Here is a 26165-nt window from a genome sequence, read left to right on the forward strand (position 1 = left end):
GAAAAAAACAGCGGCAAGTTGATTGGTGAAGGCTTCGTGTTGTGCAGCTTGACATGGTTGAAGCTTCCCAGAAGACTTGGACCTCTTATGAGCGCCTATCTATTATGCCGTTATTCACTTGCACTTCACGCGAAATGTTCTATCGGGGCTGTAGCGTTGAGCGACTGCAGCTCCCAACGTTTCGTCCACTCCCATGTGGGGTGCACAGAAGATCCTAGAGCAGAGGGCAAACTGCTGATACCAAGTACTGGCTTTACGTGGAATTTCTTTCGCTCAATGATGAATGTGTAGTACGCGCCTATTTGTTACTTTTAACAGCGGAGCTGTTGTACAAGCCGCAAGTTCGGTGTTGCAGGAAAAAATACCAAGAAGATGCGGAGCGATCGTGAGCGCGTGCCTCGCGGTGACCGCCGAGTCGCCGGCTCGCGCAGTGGCTTTGGCGAAAAAAAAAAAAAAAAAAAAAAACAAAAACAAACAACGTTGTCGCCAAGGGCTACCGCGCATGTAATGCTTAAAATGAGGGACCCGATGATATCGAAGCGTATCATTATGACTGCTCCTAGCACAGTTCAAAGCAACGACGGAACATGTAAATAAACAACTTCAAACTTGAGCAAATACGTGGTGATGTGTCCTTCAGTTCTCACGTATAAAGAAATCATCTATCTTCGCTATGGTTCAAGCCTTACGCGACTTAGTGCAACCTCCGCCAGTTGAACTGGTGGAAGTCTACAATGCTGAGGATGACTTTGCATCCGCCACTCGTCGCGGAGAATACGACGACCTCTTCGTTGCATAATATTGACGACGATGACTAGCACCGCAACTATGGAAACAGTGACCCTGAAACTTAACTTTGTGCCTGGCAATTCTCACGTACAACAGCTTCGTCATTCAATTCTTGCGTGTGAGAGAAGGCTTCCCCGATTTTTTTTTTGCTTGTTCCCACCAATTCGCGCTAAGGAAAGAAAAATTTCTTTCCGCGATGTGACTTGCAGTTAGAAAACAGTCTTCAGTAAATTGAGCACTTAAGTGCTGCCCGTTCTAAAAACTGGTGGCAAACAATGAATTCTGGTGATGACGAACAGAAGCGGTGGTAAGTTACATGACATATACCTTCGTCCAAACTTCGCATAAAGGAGGAGAGGGCGGATAACATTTCTATCTTCTTTGGGTCCACAGTTTCGATTAGCACACAAAATGCGAGGCTCTATACACATGGTGCGTGGGCATAAATGAGTCGTGGAATGCGCGATTCTATTATCTGAAAGATATATGGTCGCACCCACCGCATTGGATAAGTGCCTACGGCATTTTGTTGCTTAGGCAAAGGACGGACGTTCCATCTAACCGTTCAAACTTAACGGCGGCCGTTTTTGTTTTGATAGCGGTGGACAGGTCTAGGTTCGGGTACCAGATCACCCCTGTGGTCTTACACAATCCGGGGCACTCCTGAGGACGCCTGAGAGCCAATGGGGTGTTGGCGCGCGGGAAACGTGAAGCATCAGGTCGAAGTTCCAGGCTTTGCACGATGAAATCTATAATCCAAAAACGCAGTCCTTAACATCACCGAGGGGCATATACACGCAGACTCGCTCAATGCTGTGAAGCACCTAAAGCTAAGGAAGAAGACACCTCTCATCTACCAGCACATTGAAAGCCTCCAAAGACATCACAACTAATGACACGTGTACTTTGGGTACAGGGCATAGTCAGAATATCCTGAGCCAATTAGCGGACCAACTTTCCCACTCTCCGTCCCCACCTGAGTCCTCTCCTAGCCCCCTTCCTTGTGATCCGCGCTCCCGTCTTTTAGCCCGTTGATGTCTTCTGACAAGGGAAATACGGGCCCTAATTCCCCCGTGTGGCTGCTCCCTCCCCCATAATCTTTGGCGGGTGGAGGACGTTTGTCTCCCGAGGCTTTGCGATAAGTTGGCCCTCACATTTGCGGTGACCTGAACTTCGGGACACTCACCAGAACACGCAGGAATTATCTCAAGTGCCGGCTCGGGCGGTTGAAGTTGATGCCATGCATCTTTTTGTGGACGTGCGCGGGAACAAGCACAGCTCGGGATGACGCGGTAAGAGCGTCTGGTCTTCGGGGGGGATAAACCGGATGAATACAACCGCTGGGTGCATGAAGACAGGAAGATAGATACTGCAGGTCGCTAATGGAATTTCTGCACGTAAATGGACTGCACGCACACCTGTAGTCTCGAAAACTTTTTTCGGTTTCTTGACTATCTGCACTTTTTTCACCTCTCTCGCTTGCTTTCCTTCTTTCTTCTCTCTTCCTTCTTTACACCTCCTCTAATATGCCGCGTGGCTACAGCACCGAGCGAAAACCAAGAAAAAAAAAAGCCGCTACGTATTTTTAAAGCTAGTGCGCTCGAATATGAACCCTTTTACTGTATGCATAACATTTATGCGGCGCAAGAAAACTTAATCAAAAACCTGCCGAAAGGTTCTTCCTCGTTGATACATTTTCAATTACCTCTTTTTCGTAGTCCATTCAAACTTAAATAAATAATGTGCCTTCTTTGGATTGGATGTAGTGTCTAAGATATTCGGCAGTATAATGACAGTGTACATGGTATTCCAGGGGTTATGTTCGCGCAAACGTTATGTTCTCCCTTGGAAAAGTATTTTATTTATAGTCAGTGTGGGGTGTCGGCGCATGATATTTATATATAATTATTGCATGAAAGAAAAAATAACCAACAATACCTAAAATTGGCGTTGGAAGTGAACGCCCCTAGCATTTTTGAATGGGGACATTTCTTAAGAAATTACGCCAGAATACCATGTTGAAGAAAGCTAATTCTTACAATTCACGGTTACCGTGTGTAATAGATTTCGGCGCACGTTAAAGATCCCCAGGTGGTCGAAATTAATCCGGAGCCCTCCACTACGGCGCGCCTCATCGCCTGCGTTGCGTCGGCGCGTTAAACCCTACAATCAATCAAATCAATCAACAATGAAGTGAAGTGAAGTGAAGTGAAGTTTATTTTCTTTTTCATAGAAAAGAGGGGACCGAGGCAAAAGGCGGTTAAGCCTGACGAGGCCTTGGTACCCTAAGCCTGTAAGTAGTACAGATGCAAACGCAAAAACACTTAATACATAGAATGGGCAGCAATCAAAATACAAAAGTAATATATAAGCAGTAGCACTTACTAGAATACAAAACATGTGCACAATCATGGGCAAATACAAATTGATACTTGTACGAGTTCAATTTCGTACATACGGATGAAATAAAGTAAATCATTCGACTTAAGTACTTGTGTGAAAAAGATAGAACAATAGATATATACACTGACATCCATGTACACACATACATACACATACGCATATATATCAAAGACGGTAAGCTGCATTTTTACATTAGAATTTCACCTTCAATCAGATGCTGTTTGGTCTTTTTTTTGAACATGTTTCCAGATAGAAAAAAACTCATCAGGAAAGGGGAATTTGTTTAGCGCATTGGGTACCTGACAACTCAGTTTTTGTTCACCGTAATTTGTTCGCGTTCGCGGAACTCTTAGTTTTACTACGCGAAGATTGTAACCTATGTTGCTATCAGGAACAGAGTACAAGCGATTCTGGTGAATGTATTGAAGAAGCCGCAGATAATACACTTGGTCGGCTTTTAATATGGAGTGTTTTACAAACAATGGTTGCGTGCGTAAGTTTCGTGGTGCACCATAATATCCCTCAATAGCCCGCAAGGCTCTTTTTTGCAGGACAAGTAATTTTTGGTAATTGGAAGACGTGGTCGTACCCCAAACAAGATTACAATAAGAAAGTCTTGAAAAAAACAGGGCATTATACATAGACACTTTTAACCAAAAAGGCAGTAGATTAGAAATCCTATAAAATAGGCCAACAATTTTACTTAGTTCAGAAGTAAGTTCGGAAATATGAACAGACCACGAAAGATTTTCATTAAACCACACACCAAGAATTTTTTGGGAAGAAACTTGATTGATTGTTATACTGTCATAATGAATATGTATACAATTAGTTTCCACGGTGTTGATGGGCTTGAAAATAATATATTTCGTTTTGCTTATATTTAAACTAAGCTTATTCCTCTGTAACCAATCACGAAGGTTGATTAAATAAGCATTGACCATATTTTGAAGCGCCGGTAATGAACAGGAAGAGAAGAAAAGATTAGTGTCATCAGCGTACATCACCAGATCGGGAGAGTTATGTATGCCGGCTAGGTCATTGATATATGTAATGAATAATAACGGCCCTAGTACTGATCCCTGTGGGACACCATGCTTAACCACCTGTATATCAGAGGATATGTTATTTGTTCGAACATATTGGGACCTATTGCTCAGATAACTCCGCAATAGGTTCAACGCAATACCTCTAACCCCATAGTTACAAAGTTTCTTAAGAAGGGTCTCATGGTGTACGCAATCAAATGCCTTGCGAAAATCTAAAAATAGGCCAAGGGTACATTTTTTGTTTTCAATATTATCTATTATTTTGTCTTTAACAACTAACAGTGCTTGCTCTGTGGTCTTATTTTTCGTGAACCCATATTGTGAATCAACAATCACATTAAATTTGTGCAGAAAATCGACTATCCTAGAATTGATAATACCTTCAAAAATTTTTGACAACACAGGCAGAATAGAAATTGGTCGGTAATTCGACAGTTCATTTATATTGCCTCCTTTATGTACTGGAACGACTCGGGCCAATTTGAGATCTTTAGGAAAAACACCAGTTGACAGCATTAGATTTGCAATGTGTGACAAGAAATCGCATATAACGGCGCAAACGTGCTTTAACGGGATCACCTTTATATCATCGTACCCTGCAGATACGTCATTTTTTTAAAGAAAGGATCAATGTAGCTACTTCTTGAGGAGTTGTGGGCGCGAGTACTATAGAATTGAGTAAGGGAGCGGTGATGCTCAGTGAGCTATTTACAGGAGTTTGCGTGACAGAATTTGGAGAAGCGACATTAATAAAGTAGTCATTCAGGGCATTTGATAGCTCGTGACCAGTTAATTTACCATTTTCTGTGATTATTTCATCAAGTTGCATAGATTTGGTTTTATTGGTCAAGTTGTTGACCTCTCGCCAAACTTTACGACTATCATTTTGAATGCGGGAGAAATTTCTTACATAGTAGTCCGATTTCGCGTTTTTTAGATCTTTGTTGAGTTTATTTCGATATTTTTTATACTCAGCAAGTAGAGTGAGATTTATGCTGCTGAGAAAATCGTCATACATGCTATTTCTCTTCCTGATCCTTGAGTAAAGTGATTGGTTCATCCAAGGCTTCTTAAACTTCTTAGGAATAATTTTTCTTTCTATTTGTGGGAAGGCGGTGTTATATTGGGTTATAACATATCTATGAAAGCAGAATATGCCGCATTGACTTCCGTGATCTTGTATACGGGCTCCCAATTAGTATCTTCGATTCGTTTGTGAAAGTCGTTGAGCGCAAGATCATTGAAATCTCTGATCATGAGGGTAACAGTGTTTGTTATGGCATTTATTTTGAGGGGTATGAAGCAAAATATCGGCAAATGGTCACTAATATCGGAAGATATTACGCCAGACTCAGTGTGCGGAAGCTGTACATTGGACATACAAACGTCTAATAATGTGGCCGTGTTGCAAGTTATTCTAGTCGGTAAACTGATATAATTAATACATGCATACGAGGAAAGGAGACTCTGCAATTCCCTTGCATGAGCGGCGTCCGATAATAGGTCAATGTTTAGGTCACCCATTAAAATGAAGGGTAGCTTAGTGGAGTCGAGGAAAAGGAAGAGGCTTTCCAAAAAATCGAAGAATTGTGATTTGTTACCCTGAGGGGGTCTGTACATAGCAACAACGATTATATTCTTGAGAGATATAGCTAAACATTCAACATTGGAATTTGTGATTGTAACATCGCCAATTCCAGAATGTGAGTGACATTTTTTAACATATACAGCAAGCCCACCCCCTCTTCCATGGGGCCTGGATAAACCATTGTAAACATAGTTATCGAAGGAGCACACATCGCTGTCAGTGCCAAACCATGTTTCTGAGAAAAGCATAACGTCGAACTCAACCGACAGTGACCCAAGTAATAAATCAACCTCGTCTCGCTTGTTTTTCATGCTACGAATGTTAACATGGAAGGCTGAAAACAATTTTTTGTTGACACTGCTAAAGCTAGAATTAAAGTGATCGGTTTTGTATCTAATACAGGCAGTTGGAAAATGCATGGTGACAATTCAGGGGTGACGAGCATGCTGCAAACGTCTCATTCTTATTTCGTCATCTTGGTCACATCAGACAAGTCCTGTATCCTCACAGCGTCCATTTGTTCGTCTTTCCGCGCAAAAACCTTTCCTCCGCTCGTCCAGACAAATCTCCATGCCACTTCCTTTTTGCGGGCAATAGCGGCACCAAGCAGCTGTTTGTTGGCCTGAGTAAGATGCTCGTTGACGTACACTGCGTTGGCCTGAGACAAGCCGAGCTGCTTAGTTGTGAGCCTCTGCTTCCTAGCCTTAGCAAGAAGCGCGTGGCGCTTATCCCTCCGGACGAAGCGAACCACGATATTGGTCTCGTCTGGCTTCCGCGTTGGGATTCGGTGACACGTGTCAATGTCATGGCTAGAAACGGGCTCTTTGAGAACGTCGCCGATTTTTTTGACAACGTCAGCAGGATCCTCGTCTGAGCTGATGCCCTTTATTTCCAAGTTATTTAGCCTTGTGTACTGCTCCAGCTCGTCAACTCTCCGCGTTAAGCGCTTGTTTTCGTCTTGAAGGGCTTCATTAGCTTCGAGCAGATGAGCTATTTCCTGTCGAAGTGCCTTCAGGCCGGCACCGATCGCTTTTGTTTCGTCACATGTATCGCTACAAAACTTAACACTATCTTTCACACTCCGCAACTCGGTTCTCATTTCTCGTTTGAAGTCTTCGAGAGCCTTCATCATCTCCTTAGCGTTGCCAGCCATGTATCAAAGTAAAAGTTTGGCAGCAGTGCGCAGCAATTTGACAAGGGGATACTGTTTCAACAACGCCAAAGTCCTACTTGCACAAAACAGGTAGGTTAGCGAACTTGGAGACCGCTTTCGCACCTTTACCAAACTGAGCAGCCACCCGTGATGCCGTCCCTTACAAAGGTAGCCGATGGTAGCATCCCACGCTGAATTCACGGTTAAGGCACTGTAGTCTCTACGGTCGTGTTATTTTCCGCTGGTGAAATATTTATGTCTTCACTGTCGGTAAAGCCTCAAATAAACAATTCATTGTCGTTAAAAATGTGCAAACTCTTGCCATAAAATATTTCAATTAAAAAAAAAGCGATGAAAAATAGTTTCTGTGTCCAAAACTATCATCTTCCGAAAATCTCCCAAATCAAGTGAAGAATTCAGCGCGAGGGTTTAAATCGTAGCGCGGTGAGTAGCTAGGACACTATAATACTGGACTTTTCAGCTGAACAGCGCAATGTGTGAGAGGAAAAATCTCTGTATAAACCAAGGAGGGTGTGCCTCGTAAAGAGGAAAAGAGGATGCAAAGACTGAACTTTGGAAAGATGGTTTTTAGTGCACAAAAAAAAGTTTATTGAAGTCGAAATTTTTTGAGTTGCACCATCACTCCAGCTTACCTGGCAGAGATTAGCTGTGCCCGGAATAGACATGCGTACCGCAATAGGGGTGATTCTGAACTACAGAGAGAGAAATACATATGGGTGAAGCGGCGGAAAGACGGGAAGAGCGAAAACATGTTAATATTGCGCGAAAAGCTGAGGAAGCTAAACTGGCTGATGGGTCTGTATGTAGTGTTGTCCCAGATAGCTCCAGGGCACATAAGCATTCACGGACCAGTAGGCAAAGCACAAAGCGCACGGCGAGTAAGAGGACAACGTCCCAAAGAGAGCATGCTATCAGTAAGAACAAGCAAAACTAGAGCAATAAATGAAGTAAAGAAGAATTAAAAAGGCACACAATTATGCTTTAAAGCTAGTGAAGTGCGTTTACGCCAACTCTGAACAGTGATGACAAGTACACCAGTATTTTAACAACAGAAAAACGTGTTAGCGCTTTAGATAAACAATTTTCGTAATTCTGCATGCACCCGATTTTATGGTTATGAACAAATACAAAGAGTTTGCCACACGGTATCAAACAAAATGGAAGCGTCTCCTCTCCGTGGATAATGGCGTGGGTGCGGAGTACAGGGACTCGAAATGACATCCAAGTTGCGCCCCGAGTGACGTCCGATTTGCGCCCCGACCGTCATTCGATTTGAGCCGTGATTTCCAACTTGATTGTTCTATAAATGAAACTGCAACTCACCGCTCAAATCGAATTTCACTTGATGTTCGCTTGATGATGGTGCGCGCACGGATGGACGCCGACGGACATTGGGAGGTCCTAAGGTACCCCCGCACCATTACAGGCGAGGGAGTAAGCCTTTTTACAGTCGAGTACTAACCCACGGTCGTAGCCTAATAGTTGAGACCACTGAAACTAACTCTATCTGGTCTATAATATAGCAGGCGCAGGCTCGAATCCTGCCGGTGCCTGTGTGAGTTTTTGCGATTTTAAATGCTATGCGATCGGATGGACGCGGATGGACATTGTGCGGCCCTAAAGTACTCCGCACCTAACAGAAAGTGGGAAGCGCGGATGGATGTTGGCGTTGTTTCGGCAAGGCAGAATCGGTCGGCGAGTAAAGGCCCGTTAGCACTTGTGACGAAAGCGAGCGAAAGCAACAAAATTTCTGTCGTTTTACTCGCCCGGCGATCGTTTATGTCGTGTCGCTTCGTCTCAAGTGTTAATGGGCCTTAGAGCAACAAAACAAGGCAAAACTACGGACTGCGGCATATCTCAAACGAGGTGGTTGCTTACGATAAACCTGTCGCTTGCATTTATGTTAGCAGCGAGAGAAGCATCGTTATTATGTTATTTAAGCGTAGGGTCAAAGGAAAACTTGGAGAGAAGAATTTAGAGGGGAGTGAAGGAGAGGAGTGAAGTCTTAGCAGGAGTTAAGGGTCTGAAACCAAGGCCGGTGCAGGTGCACAATTGCTGATGGACCATTCTTTATATTGGCGAGTTATTGCCTTACTGAATATTGAATATTGCGAATACGGAGCTCATACGAACTAGGCATAAACAAAACAAAACCTCACCGTCCTTTCCTAAAGAACGTTTAGAGAAGCGCGGAAGCTGTCTCACATAGAAACTACGCCCCCCCCCCCCCCCCCTTCGCTGAAAATGCGGCGAATCGATCGTGAAACTTTGAAAGACTCCAAATGCATGCGAAGAACGAAACCATGCGACGATTTTTCATGCACTAAGTAAACGCATCTACGAACGATCTGCGTGTATACCGAAGCGTGGTTAATGAGATAAAGGAATGCTATTGTAGTGCATCGTCATGATCGATGCATGTGTTGTCTTATCTAGAACCGTTCCTTCATCACGATCTTCAAGCAACCATTCTGACACAATGGAAGCACGGTTTCGCGCATGCGCCGTGTGTCCGGAGACCTTTTCAAAGATTTTCAATCGAACAATCCGGTCTATGTGGAAATAGCTGAATTTTTTGACAGAACGGCATCAGTCCTACTAAGAAATATTTGGCTTTCATATTTGTTTTTCTAAAGAAGGGCATCGAAAGATGTCTCACAATAGCAACGTTTGACACAGTTTTGGTGTTTCTGTCTTTAATGAAGTGGACAATCAAGCCCCGTATGTTTTCTGTATAGTATTCCGTATATGCGCAATTCATGCCAACCGTGATTCGCGTTCCTGGAAGTCCTACAGACGAACAAGCGGTGTCGATATTTTCTAACCCTATTCACTATTATGTATTCATCTTTTCGTCACACATATCCCTTTTTAATTGCGGCTTTTTCCCGGCGAGGTAACTACTCCGTATTCCCTTAATTCCGTTTATATGGAACGTTTTAGGAGGGTGTTTCTCGTTTGAGGTGGATAAATTGTTTCATTTGGCGATGATTGGTGGGGAAACGCAAAATTCTGATCGACAATCAGAGAATTCATCAAGGTTTTGCCACTGTTGCGTTAGGTCTACCGACAAGGTGGTGTAAAAACTTTAGTTTCGTGCGTCTTTAATTTGCGCTCGTTTTGCAACACGCAAAAATTTCCAGTTTTTGCTCTGCTTTAAAGAACAAGTATTTGTATGTGTATATGTAAATTGCGCTGCAATTAGTGCCTGCGCTTCTTTGATGCCTTCCACAGTTCCTCCCAGATCGCGCACGACTTTCAATGCCCAAGTTGTGAAAGCGAATCGTTGTCTAATAAATATGGGCAACTGGGGTAATCGCCAAGCAGTGAATGACTATCCGCAGTGCCGAGCAGATCCTCGCGGGAGGAGCTAAATCGATAGCTTCTCATTCATTCCTCAGCGCTGCTGCCAATCTGGAAAGCAGAGATTTTCTGCAGGGAAATCATTTTGCCGGAGCTTTCACCGGAACTCTATTGGCATCGGCGCAATTTCCATTAATCGCAAGGTTAATCTTGAGTGTCGAAGCCCGTGGGGATCCAGCCTACTCTCGAGTCTTGTGCTTGTTTTCAAGTCAACTATTATTTCTCTAGTGCTAGGGGCGAAGCACCTTAAGGCGGAGGCTTGGCCGGCGTCCGGTGTCCGTGCTCACGGCACAGCATCGTGCAAATCGAAACAATTGTGAACAGAAGGTTCACAAAAGGTTCACAAGAACAAAATAAAAGGTTCAGAAAAGGCGAGACAGTTAGAGAGAGGGAGGGAAGGAGGGAGGCAGGGAGATAAAAGGTTAACAAAAGGAGAGAGAGAGAGAGAGAGAGAGAGATAGAGAGAGAGAGAGAGAGAGAGAGAGAGAGAGAGAGAGAGAGAGAGAGAGAGAGAGAGAGAGAGAGAGAGAGAGAGAGAGAGCTCCTTGAAAGCCGTGCTGCGCATGCGCGAGGAGCATTGGATTGGATTGAAATGCATTGGATTAGATTGAATTAAATTGAATTGGATTGGATTGGAAATCGTTTTAGCAGCAGTAAGCACTCTCACGGGTGATTGACGGTAAGAACGATCCCCAGTGCTTCACCCACTCGTCATGATTCGCTTCGCGGAGATGCGTGAATTTTTTTCTTTTCGCTCTCCCACTGATTGGTGGAGAGGGCACGGAGGGCAGCATAGCCCAAGGCATCCCGGACTAAGGAAGCCTCTAACCAGGCGGGTGCCCTAACATCAGCACCTGGTCTCCAATAAACTTTATTCATCACCATCATCGCTCTCCCACTTGTCGCAAGAGGGCAAAAATTTGTTTTTTTCCCACGGCTAATTCAGGCGCTATTTTGCCGAGCAGAATTTAAATAGAGCAATACAGAATTGCCCTATTATTTATGTCTTTCACATTTTAATGCCAATTGTTATATCTAAAGCCTCCTATGCATAAAATATGAAATATGATAAAATATAGCAATCACCTTGCAATATATAAAATGCTGTATAGGTGTATAGCTTTCCTTTGTAGCCGTATGGCTGCATTTAGGTGGATGTCAAACTTTCCTTTACAGAAACTTACTCCACCTTGGGGATTTCTCCTAAATCTGGTCGATTAACACCGGGCAATATAACGCCGAAATATAAAGTTTACTACAAAAACCAACCGTACTACGAAGCCCAAACACCCGTTTTGCATTAACCTCTTTTCCCATTGTTCTCCCTTCCTGTCGCAAGCCTAGGGGACAACCACGCGCTCCCGAAGTTCGCAAATGTTTGAGGGATTATCCGATAATTGAGTTGCGGAAGTTTTCCCGTGGCATCGAGATAAGCGCCGCAGGGGTGTTTTTGTATACGCCTTGGCTGCCTGAAGTTTGCAAAAAATTGTGCTTCCTGCAGAATCAGCGAGGCGGCTACGCTAATTTCAGTGGTTTCCGTTTCAAACATGGTCTCATTCGCCGAATTTGGTGGCCGTGTATATGTGGCGTATATTCAATTCTCGAAAAACAAGGGGTACGTAATTGAAGAGTTTTGCAGCTGCTTGACACAATGTATATTTAAATGGGAGGTGACTAGAGAGGCATGAAAGGGTTTGCTGACGAAGCGGATTAGATACCAATTCTAAGGACGCGCTTGTTCAAACGGCTTTGCCACGCTGTTGGCAACAGAAGTGAACGGATACAATGAACATTCCTGCTGTGATACGCCTTCCCTGGCAACCCAATTGAGCTAAATGTGTGAGAATAAAAAAAAACGCAAGAGAAAATAGTTTGCTGGCGAGAGTAAAGCGCCTAGGCAGTTTTGGTAAAAACGGCTACACGAAAAACTCCGGTGAATATAGATTCATGAAAAATAGGACACGGAAGCCAACTGAAAAGTCTTGCGTTGTCACTGGGAAAAGGGTCGTTGACAACTTCAGTAGCATTTGCATGATCAAATTGTAGTGAGGTGTTTCGGTACTGAATGGTAATGAATTATTTGGAAGTATTTTAACATGCATGGCCCTGAACTATTTGAAACAATATTCCAGTTCATGATGTGGCTATTTTTGCAGAATAAAAATGCCTTACCAAAAGGGCCGGATGGCTGAACTTGTAGCTAGGATACAAGAAATCCTGCCTTACTGCTGACGGAGAAAGACTGTCCAATCTGCAGAACCCATTTCGCGCGTTAAGTAATCTCCTTTCTCTCTCTCTTTCTTCTACGTCCTTGGGAAATATTGTCAGTACAGTGAAATAATTGACTGTTTTAAGTGAATAAATAAACGGAACACAAAAAATATCTTTCTGGAACTGAATACTGCTTACGCATGTGTAAGCATGAAAGAGTTGTTAACTCTATTTTGCATGCAGCGCAAAAAAAAAAAGTACTGACGCAGACGAGCAAACGGAACAAGGTCCTATCAGAACTTTTCAAATTGAATTCAAACCTAGCATGTGTGGAAGCTGAAAGCCTATCAACTATCAAGAACTGCTCCAGTGCTTCGTTGTGTTTGTGTCTGATCCTTCGCTCTCGTACCTGCATCTTGTGGCGCGAATTGCTCTGAAAGGCAGACTCAACGGCCGCAATTTACGCAACATCTTCCCCATAGCCAAAGGTCACCTTTGCGTGCATCTGTTCTATTTCCGTGCCGTTACATTCAGCTGTTAACCGGTGCGTCCCTGGCTTATTCTGGACCTGTATGGCAGGGTACCGAGTTAGCTCGGTGGTAACCCACTTGCCTCAAGGTCTGGAGAGCCGGTATCAATCCCTCACCAACCCAAGTGGGTCTTCATTGATTTATTTACTCTTTATAGAGGCGGCAGTTTCAGAAAACGTTGTGCTGACAACGGTGATTACAAGGAAGACAGCCACTTTTCGCGTTTGATGAGTAAAAAAAAATATTATGAAAACAAAGCCAACCAAACCTACAAACGGGGTATATAAAAAAGGAAACAGTTAATGAATTGCACGGAAAGCCATCGGCAGAACAAAGAAAAGCGCGAAGAGAACACAAAACATCCCGGGCCACTTCCACTAATGTGAATCCGGAAAAGGGGCGAAGCATGCAGTGTATAAGTGCATTCTTGGCGCCTTGGCACTTTTGCCAACGGAGGTGAACTCGTTGGGGGTAGAGGTATACAGCTTTGCTGTAAAAGACTTTTGTCTTTGAAGCACGAAGAGCTCAAGCACGACGAGTAGACGAGTGTCCCGGTGTGTTTTTAGTACACGTTACGTTCAAGCGCGAGGCGTAAACGTGTTTCCCAGTGTTTTAGTGGCGTGACTACATGAGACGACTCTTACGAAGACGACAGGAGGCGCCAACAGCCCCAGCCCGTAAGGGGCTTCGCCCCTAAAAAACCTTAATAACATATGATAAGTTAGCATTCCTGCTAGGAAGAAAACGTAAAAACAAAGATGCCAAAGAAGCTAAAGGTACCGAGGACTACGCTGTACATAAAAGGATTCTTCTTATAGTGCACCCTTCCCGACGTGATTTGAGAACTGGGCGACGTAGAATTGCCGAACATTCTGCAGGCCGTGGTAGGTTGTTCACTGCGCTTCGCTTGCGTAATGCCAAGTCCTAAATAATAATGGTGTGAGAAATATTTAACAACAAATGTGAGCTGAGATGGCGATCCAGAAAGAAATCCTCTAAAATATTTAAAAGCGATAAAAGAAATCAAGAGCGCTGGTTAGCGTTTTTCACTTGGCCGTGCAGATAGAAAATTTTCAAAAAGAAACTTTCCATCTTTCGCTTGTGGTGGTGTCAGACAAAACGCACTAACGGAAAGCCAAGCTTACTGCAGAAGAGCCGACTTTATGCAATGTGTTTCCACAAATGGCACATCAGTCACACACCGCATAAACAATGAAATGTTTTTGAATGAAGAACGGGTTTCATTGTGATAGACGAATGCAGTTAAGCGTGATACGGTTGAGTGGTGATGCCGATGAAAGCATTCTATAACAGGTGGAGTGATGGCACGTAGCTCACGCCGGGATACATGGCATCCCATGGCGTAACATGGTGTACCGTGGCGTTTAATCATACTTCGGTAGGTAATATGCCGGTACGTAACAGGGGAACGTTGGCCATAAGCTGGTTCGACAAATGGGTTAGTTCGTGATTGTCCACGTTTTGTTGTTGTTGTTGTTGAGCAGCATATGGGCCCCATGTAGAACGATAGGTAGATAGGATGGTTAAAGACTCAAAAGAAAGAAGCGAGGCAGGCAGATATCGCAATAAAGTCGTCTTGCGAGAGAGACCACGAAGAAGAACCTGAGCCCCCCTCTTTATTGCTGCGGCCGTTTTGTGCGTCCTTGAACCCCGCACGGTTACAGAAGGAATACTAGTACGAGACTTTTGAACGCTACAGGCTACCCAGAAATGATAATGAGAATCACGTGGTTTCAGCCAAACATGTTTTCTTTTTTCTATCTCCTTCCTGCTGTTCATCGGGGACACTTCAGCAGTGAATGCCAAATCATAGTGGATACGAAGAGTAACATTGTTCGAGCCAGAAATCACTACTCGCTTTTGCACAATGTTCGCTTCTTCAAATTAAAGATGTTTATTCTCTCTCTCGCTTCTTCAGGTATAGTTGCCAGAAATATTGCCTATTCAATTGCAAAAAGATGGTCTAATAAAAGTTTTTTTCCCGTATAATCGTCGGCGATTCCTTGGTCGTGCGCGACAGCTTGATTACAAGGGTTGAAACTAATTATTTTGTTAGCGAGGGTGCAAGTTAGTTTTAATTATAAACTTCCTTATGCAGCATATACAAGGCATAACGGGATGCGTTATCACAGCTTTGAAAATTAAAAAAAAAACTGCGAACTCGGTTTTTCCGAGCCTGTGACGAACTTTCCTCAGTGACAAACTGACCCATGATGAAATATACTATCCGACCAAACGGCCTATTACGAACCGGCCTATGACGAGTGGCCGTGTGACGAACGGGCGTAAACCCTATCACGCCACACTCTTAACCAATAGGAAGCCCAAACCAACGACAACGAACAGCTAACCGAATCAACACGTTCAGATGACCCAATCAAAAAGTAATAGATAAAAAATCCTTTCAGCACATTAGGTTAGCTCAACGTTGCACGGTCAAACGCGCTACAACGAACACTTATACTACGAAATAGCCTGTACAATGACGTATGTCACACGGCCTGGCCAGATTCTTATGTTTCTTAGTCATTGTTAACGCCGCTACAGCGAAGACTACAACAGCGAAATTGCCTGTTTAATGAAGAAATTCATGCGTTCCCCATAGCTGAATTGTGGTTTGATAGTGAATACGCCTAGCCGCACACGTGGTAATGCGCAGCTGATCGGTGTGCCGACGTCGGTTAGGTTCGGCTGGAGAAGCAGGAATCGATAAACACATACAGTGCGTGTTGCGGCGCATCATCTTTTGTAACTGCCGACGATTACGTATCGGTGGACGACCAGGTCCATTTTGCTTGTACCTGATAACTGACGAAATCGTGCAGACCATCATAGAGAAAAGGGACGCCACAAATCTGCCTCTTTCGCAACCCTACTGCGCATGCGCATGGTCCTGGCGGAGTAGGCTGGAAACAGTATGGCGGGGGTCGGCCGGTCTGCTCCGCGGGGTACTACTACAGTGCTGTCTACGGCTGTAACTGAGCCCGTGTAGTGAAAGCGTGCTGCCTGGTTCGGTCCCCATCGAGAAAACGAAATGCAGTATACGTTTTACAAATGAAACTTTCGGCCAAACGCAGAATGAACGCCCCATTCTGCTTCCCGTCGAAGTCACACCAGGCATTCACACCACCGGTGACGATAACCTGCTGGCACGCCAAATCCAGAGATCACCTTGTCATATTTCTCCGACTAAGATACGAACACACCGGCTGACCGTAAGTTGCCGTAGTACGACAGGCTCGTTGACCAAGGCGGCCAGCAGACACGATTAGATTCGAACCGTGAAGAATGTGCCTCTATTTTGTTAGTTCGTAGAGCGTAATAAACTTCGTAAGGTCAACGAAGCGAACGGACGTATGCGATCCGTATGTCGTGGCTAGCGACGCTTCGCTGCCTTCGCTTAACCGAAGCTCCCTATGCGTACACGTCTGGCATGCTTGAAAAAAAATGTAAGGCATGCTCATTCCAGAAGAAGGGTTACTCAACTTCATCTAGGAAACGGAGAATCAGAATCAACCAATGTTTCTGTCGTAAAGTGTGAAACAGAACTACGGAGAGCACATTTTTTTTCGACTGGTGGACTCGCGATCTGCTTGCGAGCAAAAATTCGTAATCGTATTTCCTGGCTTAATAAATAACGTAGAGTAAGGGACGCTTAGTGGGCAAGTGCTATTCGAAGAATGATGACCAGTTTCTGTGCCAGAAATACTATAAAAAAACTTTTTCAGAGAGGTGCAAAAACATAAGCTAAACCTCAGCTTTGTGTCTGCGGCTTTCGAGAACGGTCGCTAGCCACGCCGTGGACTAGCGGTCTAGAGCGTAAGAAACACCGGCCTGCTCGAATGTAGTAGTTCAAATCCTCTTGGGGATCTTTTTTCTAACCTGACATGCTTGCGCAATGTGCATTTTGCTTTTTCTCGTTGTAATCTGCATACAGCCCTCCACTGCTGGTAGATGTATTCATGCAAATGACGAGGAGCTTGCGATTTGAGTAGAAATGTACTTCCGAGCACCACTTTTTCGCCCGTGATATTGTCGTTGTTTAAAAGGAATGAAGCAATACTAACTTTTCAAACTGACAGTTCTTCTAAAGAAGAAAATGTAATCGTGCGACTACGATGAACAGGTGCGCTTACGCATAAAAATGCACTTCAAAAAGAAATTTTCTGAGATACGTCGGGACTTCGATTGATTTGGCTTTCGCTTTCTTCGGTCAAAACGCTTACAAAAGTAATCTGCACATGCCTTTATACTTGTTATGATAAGAAACAGAAATAAAAGAACGGCGGAATTGAACAAATCTGCAGCCACGTATAATATTTTGCATCGCTGATATCCACATTCCAGCTTCCAGCAATGATTTGTAGAATGGCCACATTAAGGGCCTGCGTTTATGCCGCTGTTTTACAGATACCCATGTCCCCATCCCATTTAAGCGCTAGAAATAGTTTCTGTATCAGCCGGGCATTGATACCGAAAGTAGTCAAGAGAGGCACCCGCCGCGGTGGCTCAGTGGCTAAGGCGTCGCGCTACTGAGCTACGAGGTTGCCGGTTCGATTCCTAGCCGCGGTGGCCGCTTTTCTGATGGAGTCGAAAAGCAAAAAGGAGAACTCCAACGACGACTACAAGGAACTGCTCCGCAAGCTGCAAGTGAACGTGCTCAAGGGGGGTGGAAATGTCTGCGCAGGAGGCCGCCTGGTTCTTGCTGCGGCAGGAAACTAAAATCCCCCTCGCGAGGGGCACGATCAAATGCAGAGCATTTCCGGGGGCGCACGACGTTAAGTAGTTTGCGTTACGTTAATGTTGTTGCACTTGTTGCTGTTGGTTGTTGTATTGTAAATAAATGAGGAGACGTAATTACGTGGTCACGTGACATCATTTATTAGCAGGTGGGTATGATTATTGTGGCGCAGTGGGAAGAGCACCATGTACCTCGCGTTCCGCCCACAGGTAGTGAATGCGTTGTATCAGCAGGTGCTTGACGTAGTTTGAATGAGTCAAGGATATAAGGCGCGTTCGTAGCCCTGCATTCCGTGTCGGCTTTGTGGCGCAGTGGGTAGAGCACCATGTACCTTGCGTTCCGCCCGCAGGGTCGTGGGATCGAAACCAGGCGCCGGTAAGTATTATTTTTTTATATAGTGTTGGGGGAGGGGTGCGGACTACGACGGACAACTAGAACGGGTGACATCGGGAGTTAAAGAAATGCTCTGCATTTAAAAAAATGCCGTGAGAACATAGCTTTTACAGCTTCGGATAGCCATCCACCCGTACTGACACTTGCGGAACTGCTGCAAAAAGAAACGAGCGTCGCACTCTTGTTAGGATGTTTCCCACGTTGAAAACGTACGTCTTCCAGCATAGGTATTCTTTTTGCAGCTTTAGTTTGACAATGCAATTCACGTGAAACAAATAAACCCCAGCAACGCAGCCCTGATCCCCCTTCCGCCGCAGTGGCAGCCCACTTGCACCCCTGCCATATCGCTTCTCGGCGGCGCCACCAGAGGCCGCCACAGTGCAATAAAAAAAGGCGGATTATCAGGCAAGCTGTGATGGAGAGCTTGCAGGGGAGCCAGCGCTATGACTACCGGGGATGCGGCAGCGACATTTGATGCGCTGCAGATATATGTCTCGTCACTCTCTGACCTCTGACCTCACGCTGCAGCATGCTATGAACCTTGACAGCATCAAGTCGGTGGTGGCTGCGCATTCAGTACGTCATATTACAGTGCAGAAGAAAACTGTTGACTTTTTTGACTGTTGCAGTTTACATCTGGTGTAAATAAGCATTGTTTCTCTCAACATAGGCGTATGTGCGTTATAGGGGTCAGTGAAGTGCGGTACGCATATAACGAAGTGACGTGTATAAGGAACAATTATCGTGGTCCCACACGCTTCGTAATGCAGGCGTTTGAGAGTAGTAGATTTGTATGGGGTACTGCCCATTCGCAACATGGCGTTTCGTCATAGGTCCATTTGGTAATAGGCCGGTTCGTAGCAGCTGAACATTCATCATAGGGCGGCTCGACGAATGGGAAAGTTCGTCATGCGTGGAACGAAAGAAATGCCCATGTGTTGCTTTTTTTCGTGAAGCTCATAGGGGCCTTAGTGAAATAGACAGGACTATTAAAGACTGAAAAGAGGGTGGCGAGGTTAGCAGGTAGCACTATAAAGAAAACGTATCAAAAAGGGGCCACAAAGACTCCGCGCACCCCTCTCCATTCATGCTGCCGCTTTGTGTGGCCTTGAGCCCCACACGAGGACGGAAAGATAAAGAACAAAACTTTGCAGCATTACAAACTACCAGTTTGTCGAACCGAGAGAAATACCGGTTTGGTTACGGGGCGGGTTCAGGTGAGTTCATTCAGGTGAGTTCAGCAGCCGAACCGGTTCGCGAACCGGTTCGATAAGTAAATTTTTAGCAAGGTGCGAGAAAATGTTTTGTAGTTTATGGCGGCCAAAAAAGCTAAATGCAATTGTGGTGCATTCAAAATACTGCTTTTTCCCAATAAAAGTTGTGGAATTTTAAAGGAAACAGAAAATCATTAGGCCATATATTAAGGAATACAGATGAAGTGGTGACGATTTACCAGCTACTTTCCCACCCAGCCCTTTTGTTGTCCCAGGAGCTAGTTAACGCAACCTCCAGGTGTCATGCTGTCTGTGGGATATACTTTCTCCCGCTTCATTTTTTTTATGTTGCAATATCAAATTACTATCATCTCTATGGAATCGCCCATCGCACTCTATGTTAAACCCCTAAAAGTAGGCCTGCGTACCGGCGAATCACCTACGCACGTTAGCCGAAGACGTCTTTAAATACCAGCTGTGTGCTTTTATTTATCAGCTGTAGCGTAAGGAAAATCCTACAGCAGCCACGTAAACACTACCCATGAATTGGATCGTTGCGCTACCTAGAATAATTTGTTAGCAGTCTTCTTGAGGGTGTGAGCCAAAAGTTTGTTAAAAGTGATCTTTACTTATACGCTCATAACCAGTATACGAGTAGCAGCAGAGCAGCGAGTTAGAAGAGCTAGTTAACCAGTGAAGGGCTTCTCCTAAAATAAAATATGCAGCCCTGAAAGTGACAGAACAGCACAAGCGAACGGAAAGAGCGCTGGACAAATAATAAAGCGCTAGACCGGCCTGCCTTTCTGCATGTGGCATCTACTGCTTTAGTGCCGCCATTTATCAAAGACGAAATATACGTAGCGCCCTCGAGTTCAGGGATGCCGTTTTTAGCAAAATAAGAAAATGAGTGCCGTACTCTCACAGTTTTCTCTGCTATATATATGATCATTCTTTGGATATGCTTAAAAAAACGCGAAGTTTGTCCGCTCTGCTCTTCCTGAAAAACTATACACCAGGCACGACGGCACTCGCTGCCTTTGCCGTAATGACACGTTTGGATATGTTAAGTAAAGTTAGGACAAAGGAACGGATGTCTGCACCAAAATCTACCTTTTTAGGTTTTCCTTATTCTCTGGCTGAAGGCAGCAAAAAAGGAGCTTAAATTATTCGTGCAGGACCTCGGCGTGGAATAATTTGAAACCGCGTGGTGGGCTTCTTCTTTTTCTGTTTTCCCGTGGAAAAACACGTGTCAAAAATATTCGCGCATTTGATGCCCCAAGCTACTCCTGTGGTATGAGGCTAACCGTATATTTCAGGGAAGCAGAGTAATTTACGCAACCGCGAATCTCTACGTGTGTGTAAATCTCGCCGCATAGAAGTTTTTTTTTTTTTTGTTTTTCATCTACATCAGGAGAAACGGCCCTCGGGTGCGGTAATCGGACCCACATCCTTGAGGTCAGCAGCCAACGGCATATCCACTGAGCAGCATCACGCTTGCCAAATAATTATACTTTTCAGGTGTGTGACATTTCTACATAAATTGTAATTCGGAATAAGTACGCACATTTGGGGTGTGGGCCTTCGCAGTTGCGCAGTGCCGCAATATTGCGGCCCGATAGTCTTCACACTGTCACAGCGAGGGAAGGGCAACGAAAACGTCTCATATCATCGGCAAGCTTCCGAGAATGGGTCCGTGTGCGCATACCTGTCCTCTTGTAACGACCAAGAGAGCGTTGATGCTGTTGTGATTCATGTGAAGGAAAAAGTGCGTGAGAAGTTACGAAGTTGATGGTACGGGAAAGAGAAAAGCCCCGAATGGCGTTGACCATCAAAAGCAGATGGTCGAACCATTTCGCCGGGAACCGGCAACCGTTATTTTATTTTCGGTTCATTTCCGGTGCGGGTTCAGCGGGCTCAAAAAATAACGGTTCGGGTTCGGGTTCATTTCCGGCAAAAATACAGGTTTGGTTCCGTTCCGGTTCGACACCGTGCAAACTGCAAAGGATTGTGGTTACAACCGAACATGTTTTCTTTTTTTCTCCTTTCGGCTGCACATCCGGGAACCGTCAGCAAAGAAGGTCAGTTAGAGATGACTAGTATGGCAACGTGGTTCGAACCAAAATATAGATACAAGGCTAACGACCATAGACAGAAATGTGAGGCAGGGACGTAGGACAATAAACGAAACATATTGGAAGAGGGACGAGGAAAAACCCGCGTTCCCTTTTCATGGTTTCGACCGGCTTGTGCGCCCTTGAGCGTTGCCTTGAGGCTTGGAGGAGTCACGTGACTTCCGTCTAAAATGCTCTATTTTCTTCTCTTTTCTAACGGGAAACCCGGTTCGTTATGGCTCAGTGGCTAAGGCGTTGCGCTGCTGAGCACGAGGTCGCGGGAGCGATTCCCGGCCGAGGCGGCCGCTTTTCTAATGGAGGCGAAGAGCCAACACGCCAGTGTGTACGAGATTTCGGCGCACGTTAAAGATCCCCACGTGGTCAAAATTAATCCGGAGCCCTCCACTGCGGCGCGCCTCATCACCTGTTGCGTCGGCGCGTTAAACCCTACAATCAATCAATCAATCAATCAATCAATCAATCAATCAATCAATCAATCAATCAATCAATCAATCAATCAATCAATCAATCAATCAATCAATCAATCAAATCAAATCAATTAATAAATCAAATCAATCAATCAGTATATCTAACGGGAAAGTTACGATTGGTCTGCTTTCTTACGGAGCACATACCAGGAGTAATGAGTGGCCCCCTTATCGCCGATTATAAACTGATAAACGAACACCGAGAACTCCGTTTTTCCGCCCCTGTGACGAACTTTCCTGTGTGACAAACTGGAGTATGACGAATCATCCTATGTGACCAAACGGCCTATTGCGAACAGGTTTATGACGAAACGCCACGTGAGGAACGGGCCTGCACCCGATTGGGGCTTTCGGGTATTAAATTCTGGACATCACATTTGTTTCGGAGGAAGCTTCGCGATTCAACCGTCTTTCTTCCAGAACGGGGCGTTAGATTTTTTTTAAAAATAAAAGTACTTAGTATATAACTAAGACGATTAGTCTGAAGTTTGAACAACAGAAGTGTCTAATATCTCCCTCAGAAGGACACATAAACACAGAGTTCTAAAAATGTGCAAATAAAGCTAGGACAACCTTAAGTAACGAGTAAAGGTGGCAAGTGTGTCAGTCATATCGCAGAGGGAGAGCGGAATTTTATCAAAGTTATACAGCCTACCAGCTGCAAAAAACACAATGGCAGGGTTCACTTTACACAACGGTTATACCAGTTGAAAATAGAATGTAAAAGTTGTGTCAGGGAAGTATGAACGCTGTCTACAAAGGCAACTATAACTATCACTGTCATGACCATGCCTTCAAGGTGCGAAATCGCCTGAAATACAGTCACAGTAAAAACTGCAAAATGAATGTTAGGAATGTGGTAACGAAAACATACCACCTGGAGCTCTGTAACGCGAATGCAAAGGCACCGCACGTTTAGAAGATTATCCTGTTTTGTCGCGAGGGTATGTTGAAGTTTCATGTGCAGTATGAAGCAGGGACTGGGGCTAGAAGTTGTATAAAACCGAGGCGTGTACAATCATACGAGCCGTCCTTTTTGTGGAGTATGTTCGAAACAGAGGACTTCAACACAGGAAAAATACCATTGCCCACGAGAACGTGCCAGTATGATCGCACGTGCCTGATATGAGAATTGGAAAGAAAATGAGCTCAGCTGAGTAACACGCATACCGGAACGAGTCAGTGTTACCACTTAGCAAATGATATTCTCACTCTTCATAGAAGAGCTAGAAGATGAGTATGGATATTCTGATTCTGCATACTGGCCATTACGCAAGTGGCAAGAGCAGGGAGGCGAATAACATGTTTTCTGGCTATCATGCGCAAGTTGCCTCGAAGAGAAGCGCACGCTACCACTGGAAAGATGGTGATGATGACGATGGCGACGACGGTGCTGATGATGGTGATGGTGGTGATTATGATGATGATAATGATGATGCTCAGGTGCTTCCCCTTTGTAACGCGGTAGCGTTGCACAGCGAACGTAGTCGTAACGCCACTGTACGATAACCTCGCCAAAAAAAAAAAAAAAGAAAAACACTTTTATGCAATTTTTCTGATAGTCTGTGCGCCATCTACCGCTGAATAATTGTCATCGCTCAGCTACCAGCAGCCAAGCTCCCTAGCAATAAGGCAAAAAAAGCTGCATGCGAAAGCTACTGGCCTAACAAAAACGACTGGCCTGTACTCGTAGTCGGAGAGCGAGAAGACCCAAACAAGCGTGAAGATAAAGTGCGGTGGCGTAAAGATTGCACCAGGGCTAGATTTTTGTATTGCGCTTATCCCCGCATCGTACATTATAAGCTACAATAAACTCCGCCGCCCAAAACTAAGCGACGCTAACGTCAGCGACAGGAGAAGCACAGGGCAAGAACAAGGCTGGAAGGGAAACGACACTTCCTTGCGCGGCCACATAACGTCCCAAGCGCTTGGTCGAGGTTAAGTCAGCGGCATTTGCCGCGGAAGAAGAATCTGCCGCATTCGGCTTTTCACTGTGCCGCACCGGAATGACTTGTGGCCACCATCATTTCGTCCATCAGGTGCCGTCACCCTCTCCTTCGAAGCCGCAGCTCCGAAGCTTTGTAGACCGCGTTGGTTTTTATTGTGACGCTATCTGGTCGCTCGCTGGGGCTTGCCGGAATGGACCATTTCCTATGGTCTTACTCCGTGGCGAGTAGTGATATTCATGCATTCTCACATCATAGGAGGAAGTTGAGGTTCTTATTCGGGACAACCAGTGCGCATCATGTTGGTCGTTGCAGTTTGGACACATCGTTATTTTTCGGTTGGTGTTGCCAGATGGGAGGTTATTCTGTGCGAATATTGTGGAGGTTGGTACCATGGCTTTTGACATTTCAAGCACGTGCCCCAGCTTTGGTACAGGGGAACATATGCGGCAGCTAATGAACGTTACCTTCCCTCTCTGGGAAAAGGTGGGTGGCTAGTCGGAGCGAATGTCAATTTCAATATAAAGTGCCTAACATTAACTTCCACATTGTGGCTATTTCTGGCTATCCTTCAAACGTTGATTTATCCCGACCGCTGCATTTCCCTTATTGATAAGGTACGCTGGCTTCTGTATTGTTGACAATTTTTTACACATAAAACGTTTAAAAGTGGGTTTATCAAGCAGGGCTGTATTTAACGCACAATAACGTCAGAGCTTTTGTTGTCTTTAATAGATCTCCGCTTTTAGCTTTTTGCTTGGCCACTACCAGCGTGTTACAAAGAGACAGCTCGTTGCCGTTATATTGGTTTCCTACGATGACCATAACTCATTTAGTGATCAGAAACGGTAAATGGAAAGCTATTACTGATTTCATTTACATAAGTGGCCTACTCGAACTTCCTTAAAGTGTTCCCAGGTGTTCAATTCGCGTTCACCTCTTGAGAACACACAGCAGTATTTTTGTTTGGGAGCCTTTAGGAAGAACCATAACCAGTTGGAATAAAGACAATGACGTTTTTAAGTGCGGAGTACTTTAGGAACCCGCCTTGTAGTCGTTGCTCGTTCGGTATCACGGTATCTAGCAACCGCAGTCACGCGGCATCACGCACCCAAACAGAGGCTTCGAAAAGATCACCGCTTCCCTTGGTCAGGATCTAACCTGGATCCCTCGCGTTACGAAGCCGATGTCAATCCTATTGCGCTACACAGGCACACATTGCTCATATGCGAAGTGTTCGGGGTGGTCTTGGCGCTGGGCCGTTGCCACGGAGACTGCTGTAGCTAGGCCGCCAATAAGTAAGCAATAATGTAAAAAAAAATTAGCGCATTAATTACCGAAGGTTAATGAAAACTCAATTCAGTGTCTTCTTATAAGCCTTCTTAGGGTCGGCGGCGCCCTGTCTTTTCTAATTGTTTCAATGAGTTTCACCCGCGCGCTTACCGGACTTCACAACCTGCTATACGAGCAGTGATCCTAGCCGGTTCCTCACAAATGCACCAACCACCAGAGTTTACGGCTTCTTCCTTTCGCCTTTCAACTCCTCGTTAAAGCAGCCACAACTATTCTTGGCACAGCATCCAACGTGACCTCACTCCCCTACATATACTTCACACAATGAGCCGAGTGGGTAGCTTCAGGCGTTAGTACGATGGTTAAGGATAGAAAACTATGTCCGGTAGACTCACCTAGAAGTCGATCTGAGTCCAGGGGCTGGGGTCGATGGTTCTGAAGGTCTCCGTTCTGCTGTGGCACTTCACCGTCCTCCTGGGCTGCATAGGAGATGAGAATTTCTCTTTAAAACACCTCAGCGTATCCATATCGAGTCAGAGAGAAAACCCGACTTTCCGTGTGTACAGCTTATTTGCTACTTTTTTGTGGCGCACAAAAAAGACAAATAATGAAATGTGCTAGGACCTTCATACTTTGAAAAAACTCCTTATGTTGCCCCATGAAAAACAAGTGTATCCCCAGCCGTGCATTTGAATTCGACTGTCCAGGGGATCGGTGGTGGCGCTTCACAGGGGTACATGGCGTCGTATGTGAGTTATAACAAAAAGATTTTGGGCCATGTGGACTTTTACTTTATACCTCATGTCGTTCCGAAGAAATATTGTGCCCGGAATACATTGGTCCATAGTTGT

The 26165-nt window shown here is 44.9% G+C and overlaps 1 protein-coding gene across 1 annotated transcript in view; it reads right to left on the bottom strand.

Moving 5' to 3' along the window:
• Positions 1-26165, bottom strand: part of LOC144153773 (uncharacterized) — a 107841-nt gene that overhangs the window by 12026 nt on the left and 69650 nt on the right. The window contains exon 3 of the mRNA XM_077685497.1: positions 25710-25793. Coding sequence (XP_077541623.1) covers positions 25710-25793 — 84 coding nt within the window. The remainder of the gene's footprint in view (positions 1-25709; positions 25794-26165) is intronic.

This window comes from Haemaphysalis longicornis, unplaced genomic scaffold, assembly GCF_048455015.1.
Source record: "Haemaphysalis longicornis isolate Haplotype H1 unplaced genomic scaffold, Haemaphysalis longicornis Haplotype H1 scaffold_9, whole genome shotgun sequence".
Taxonomy (NCBI): domain Eukaryota; kingdom Metazoa; phylum Arthropoda; class Arachnida; order Ixodida; family Ixodidae; genus Haemaphysalis; species Haemaphysalis longicornis.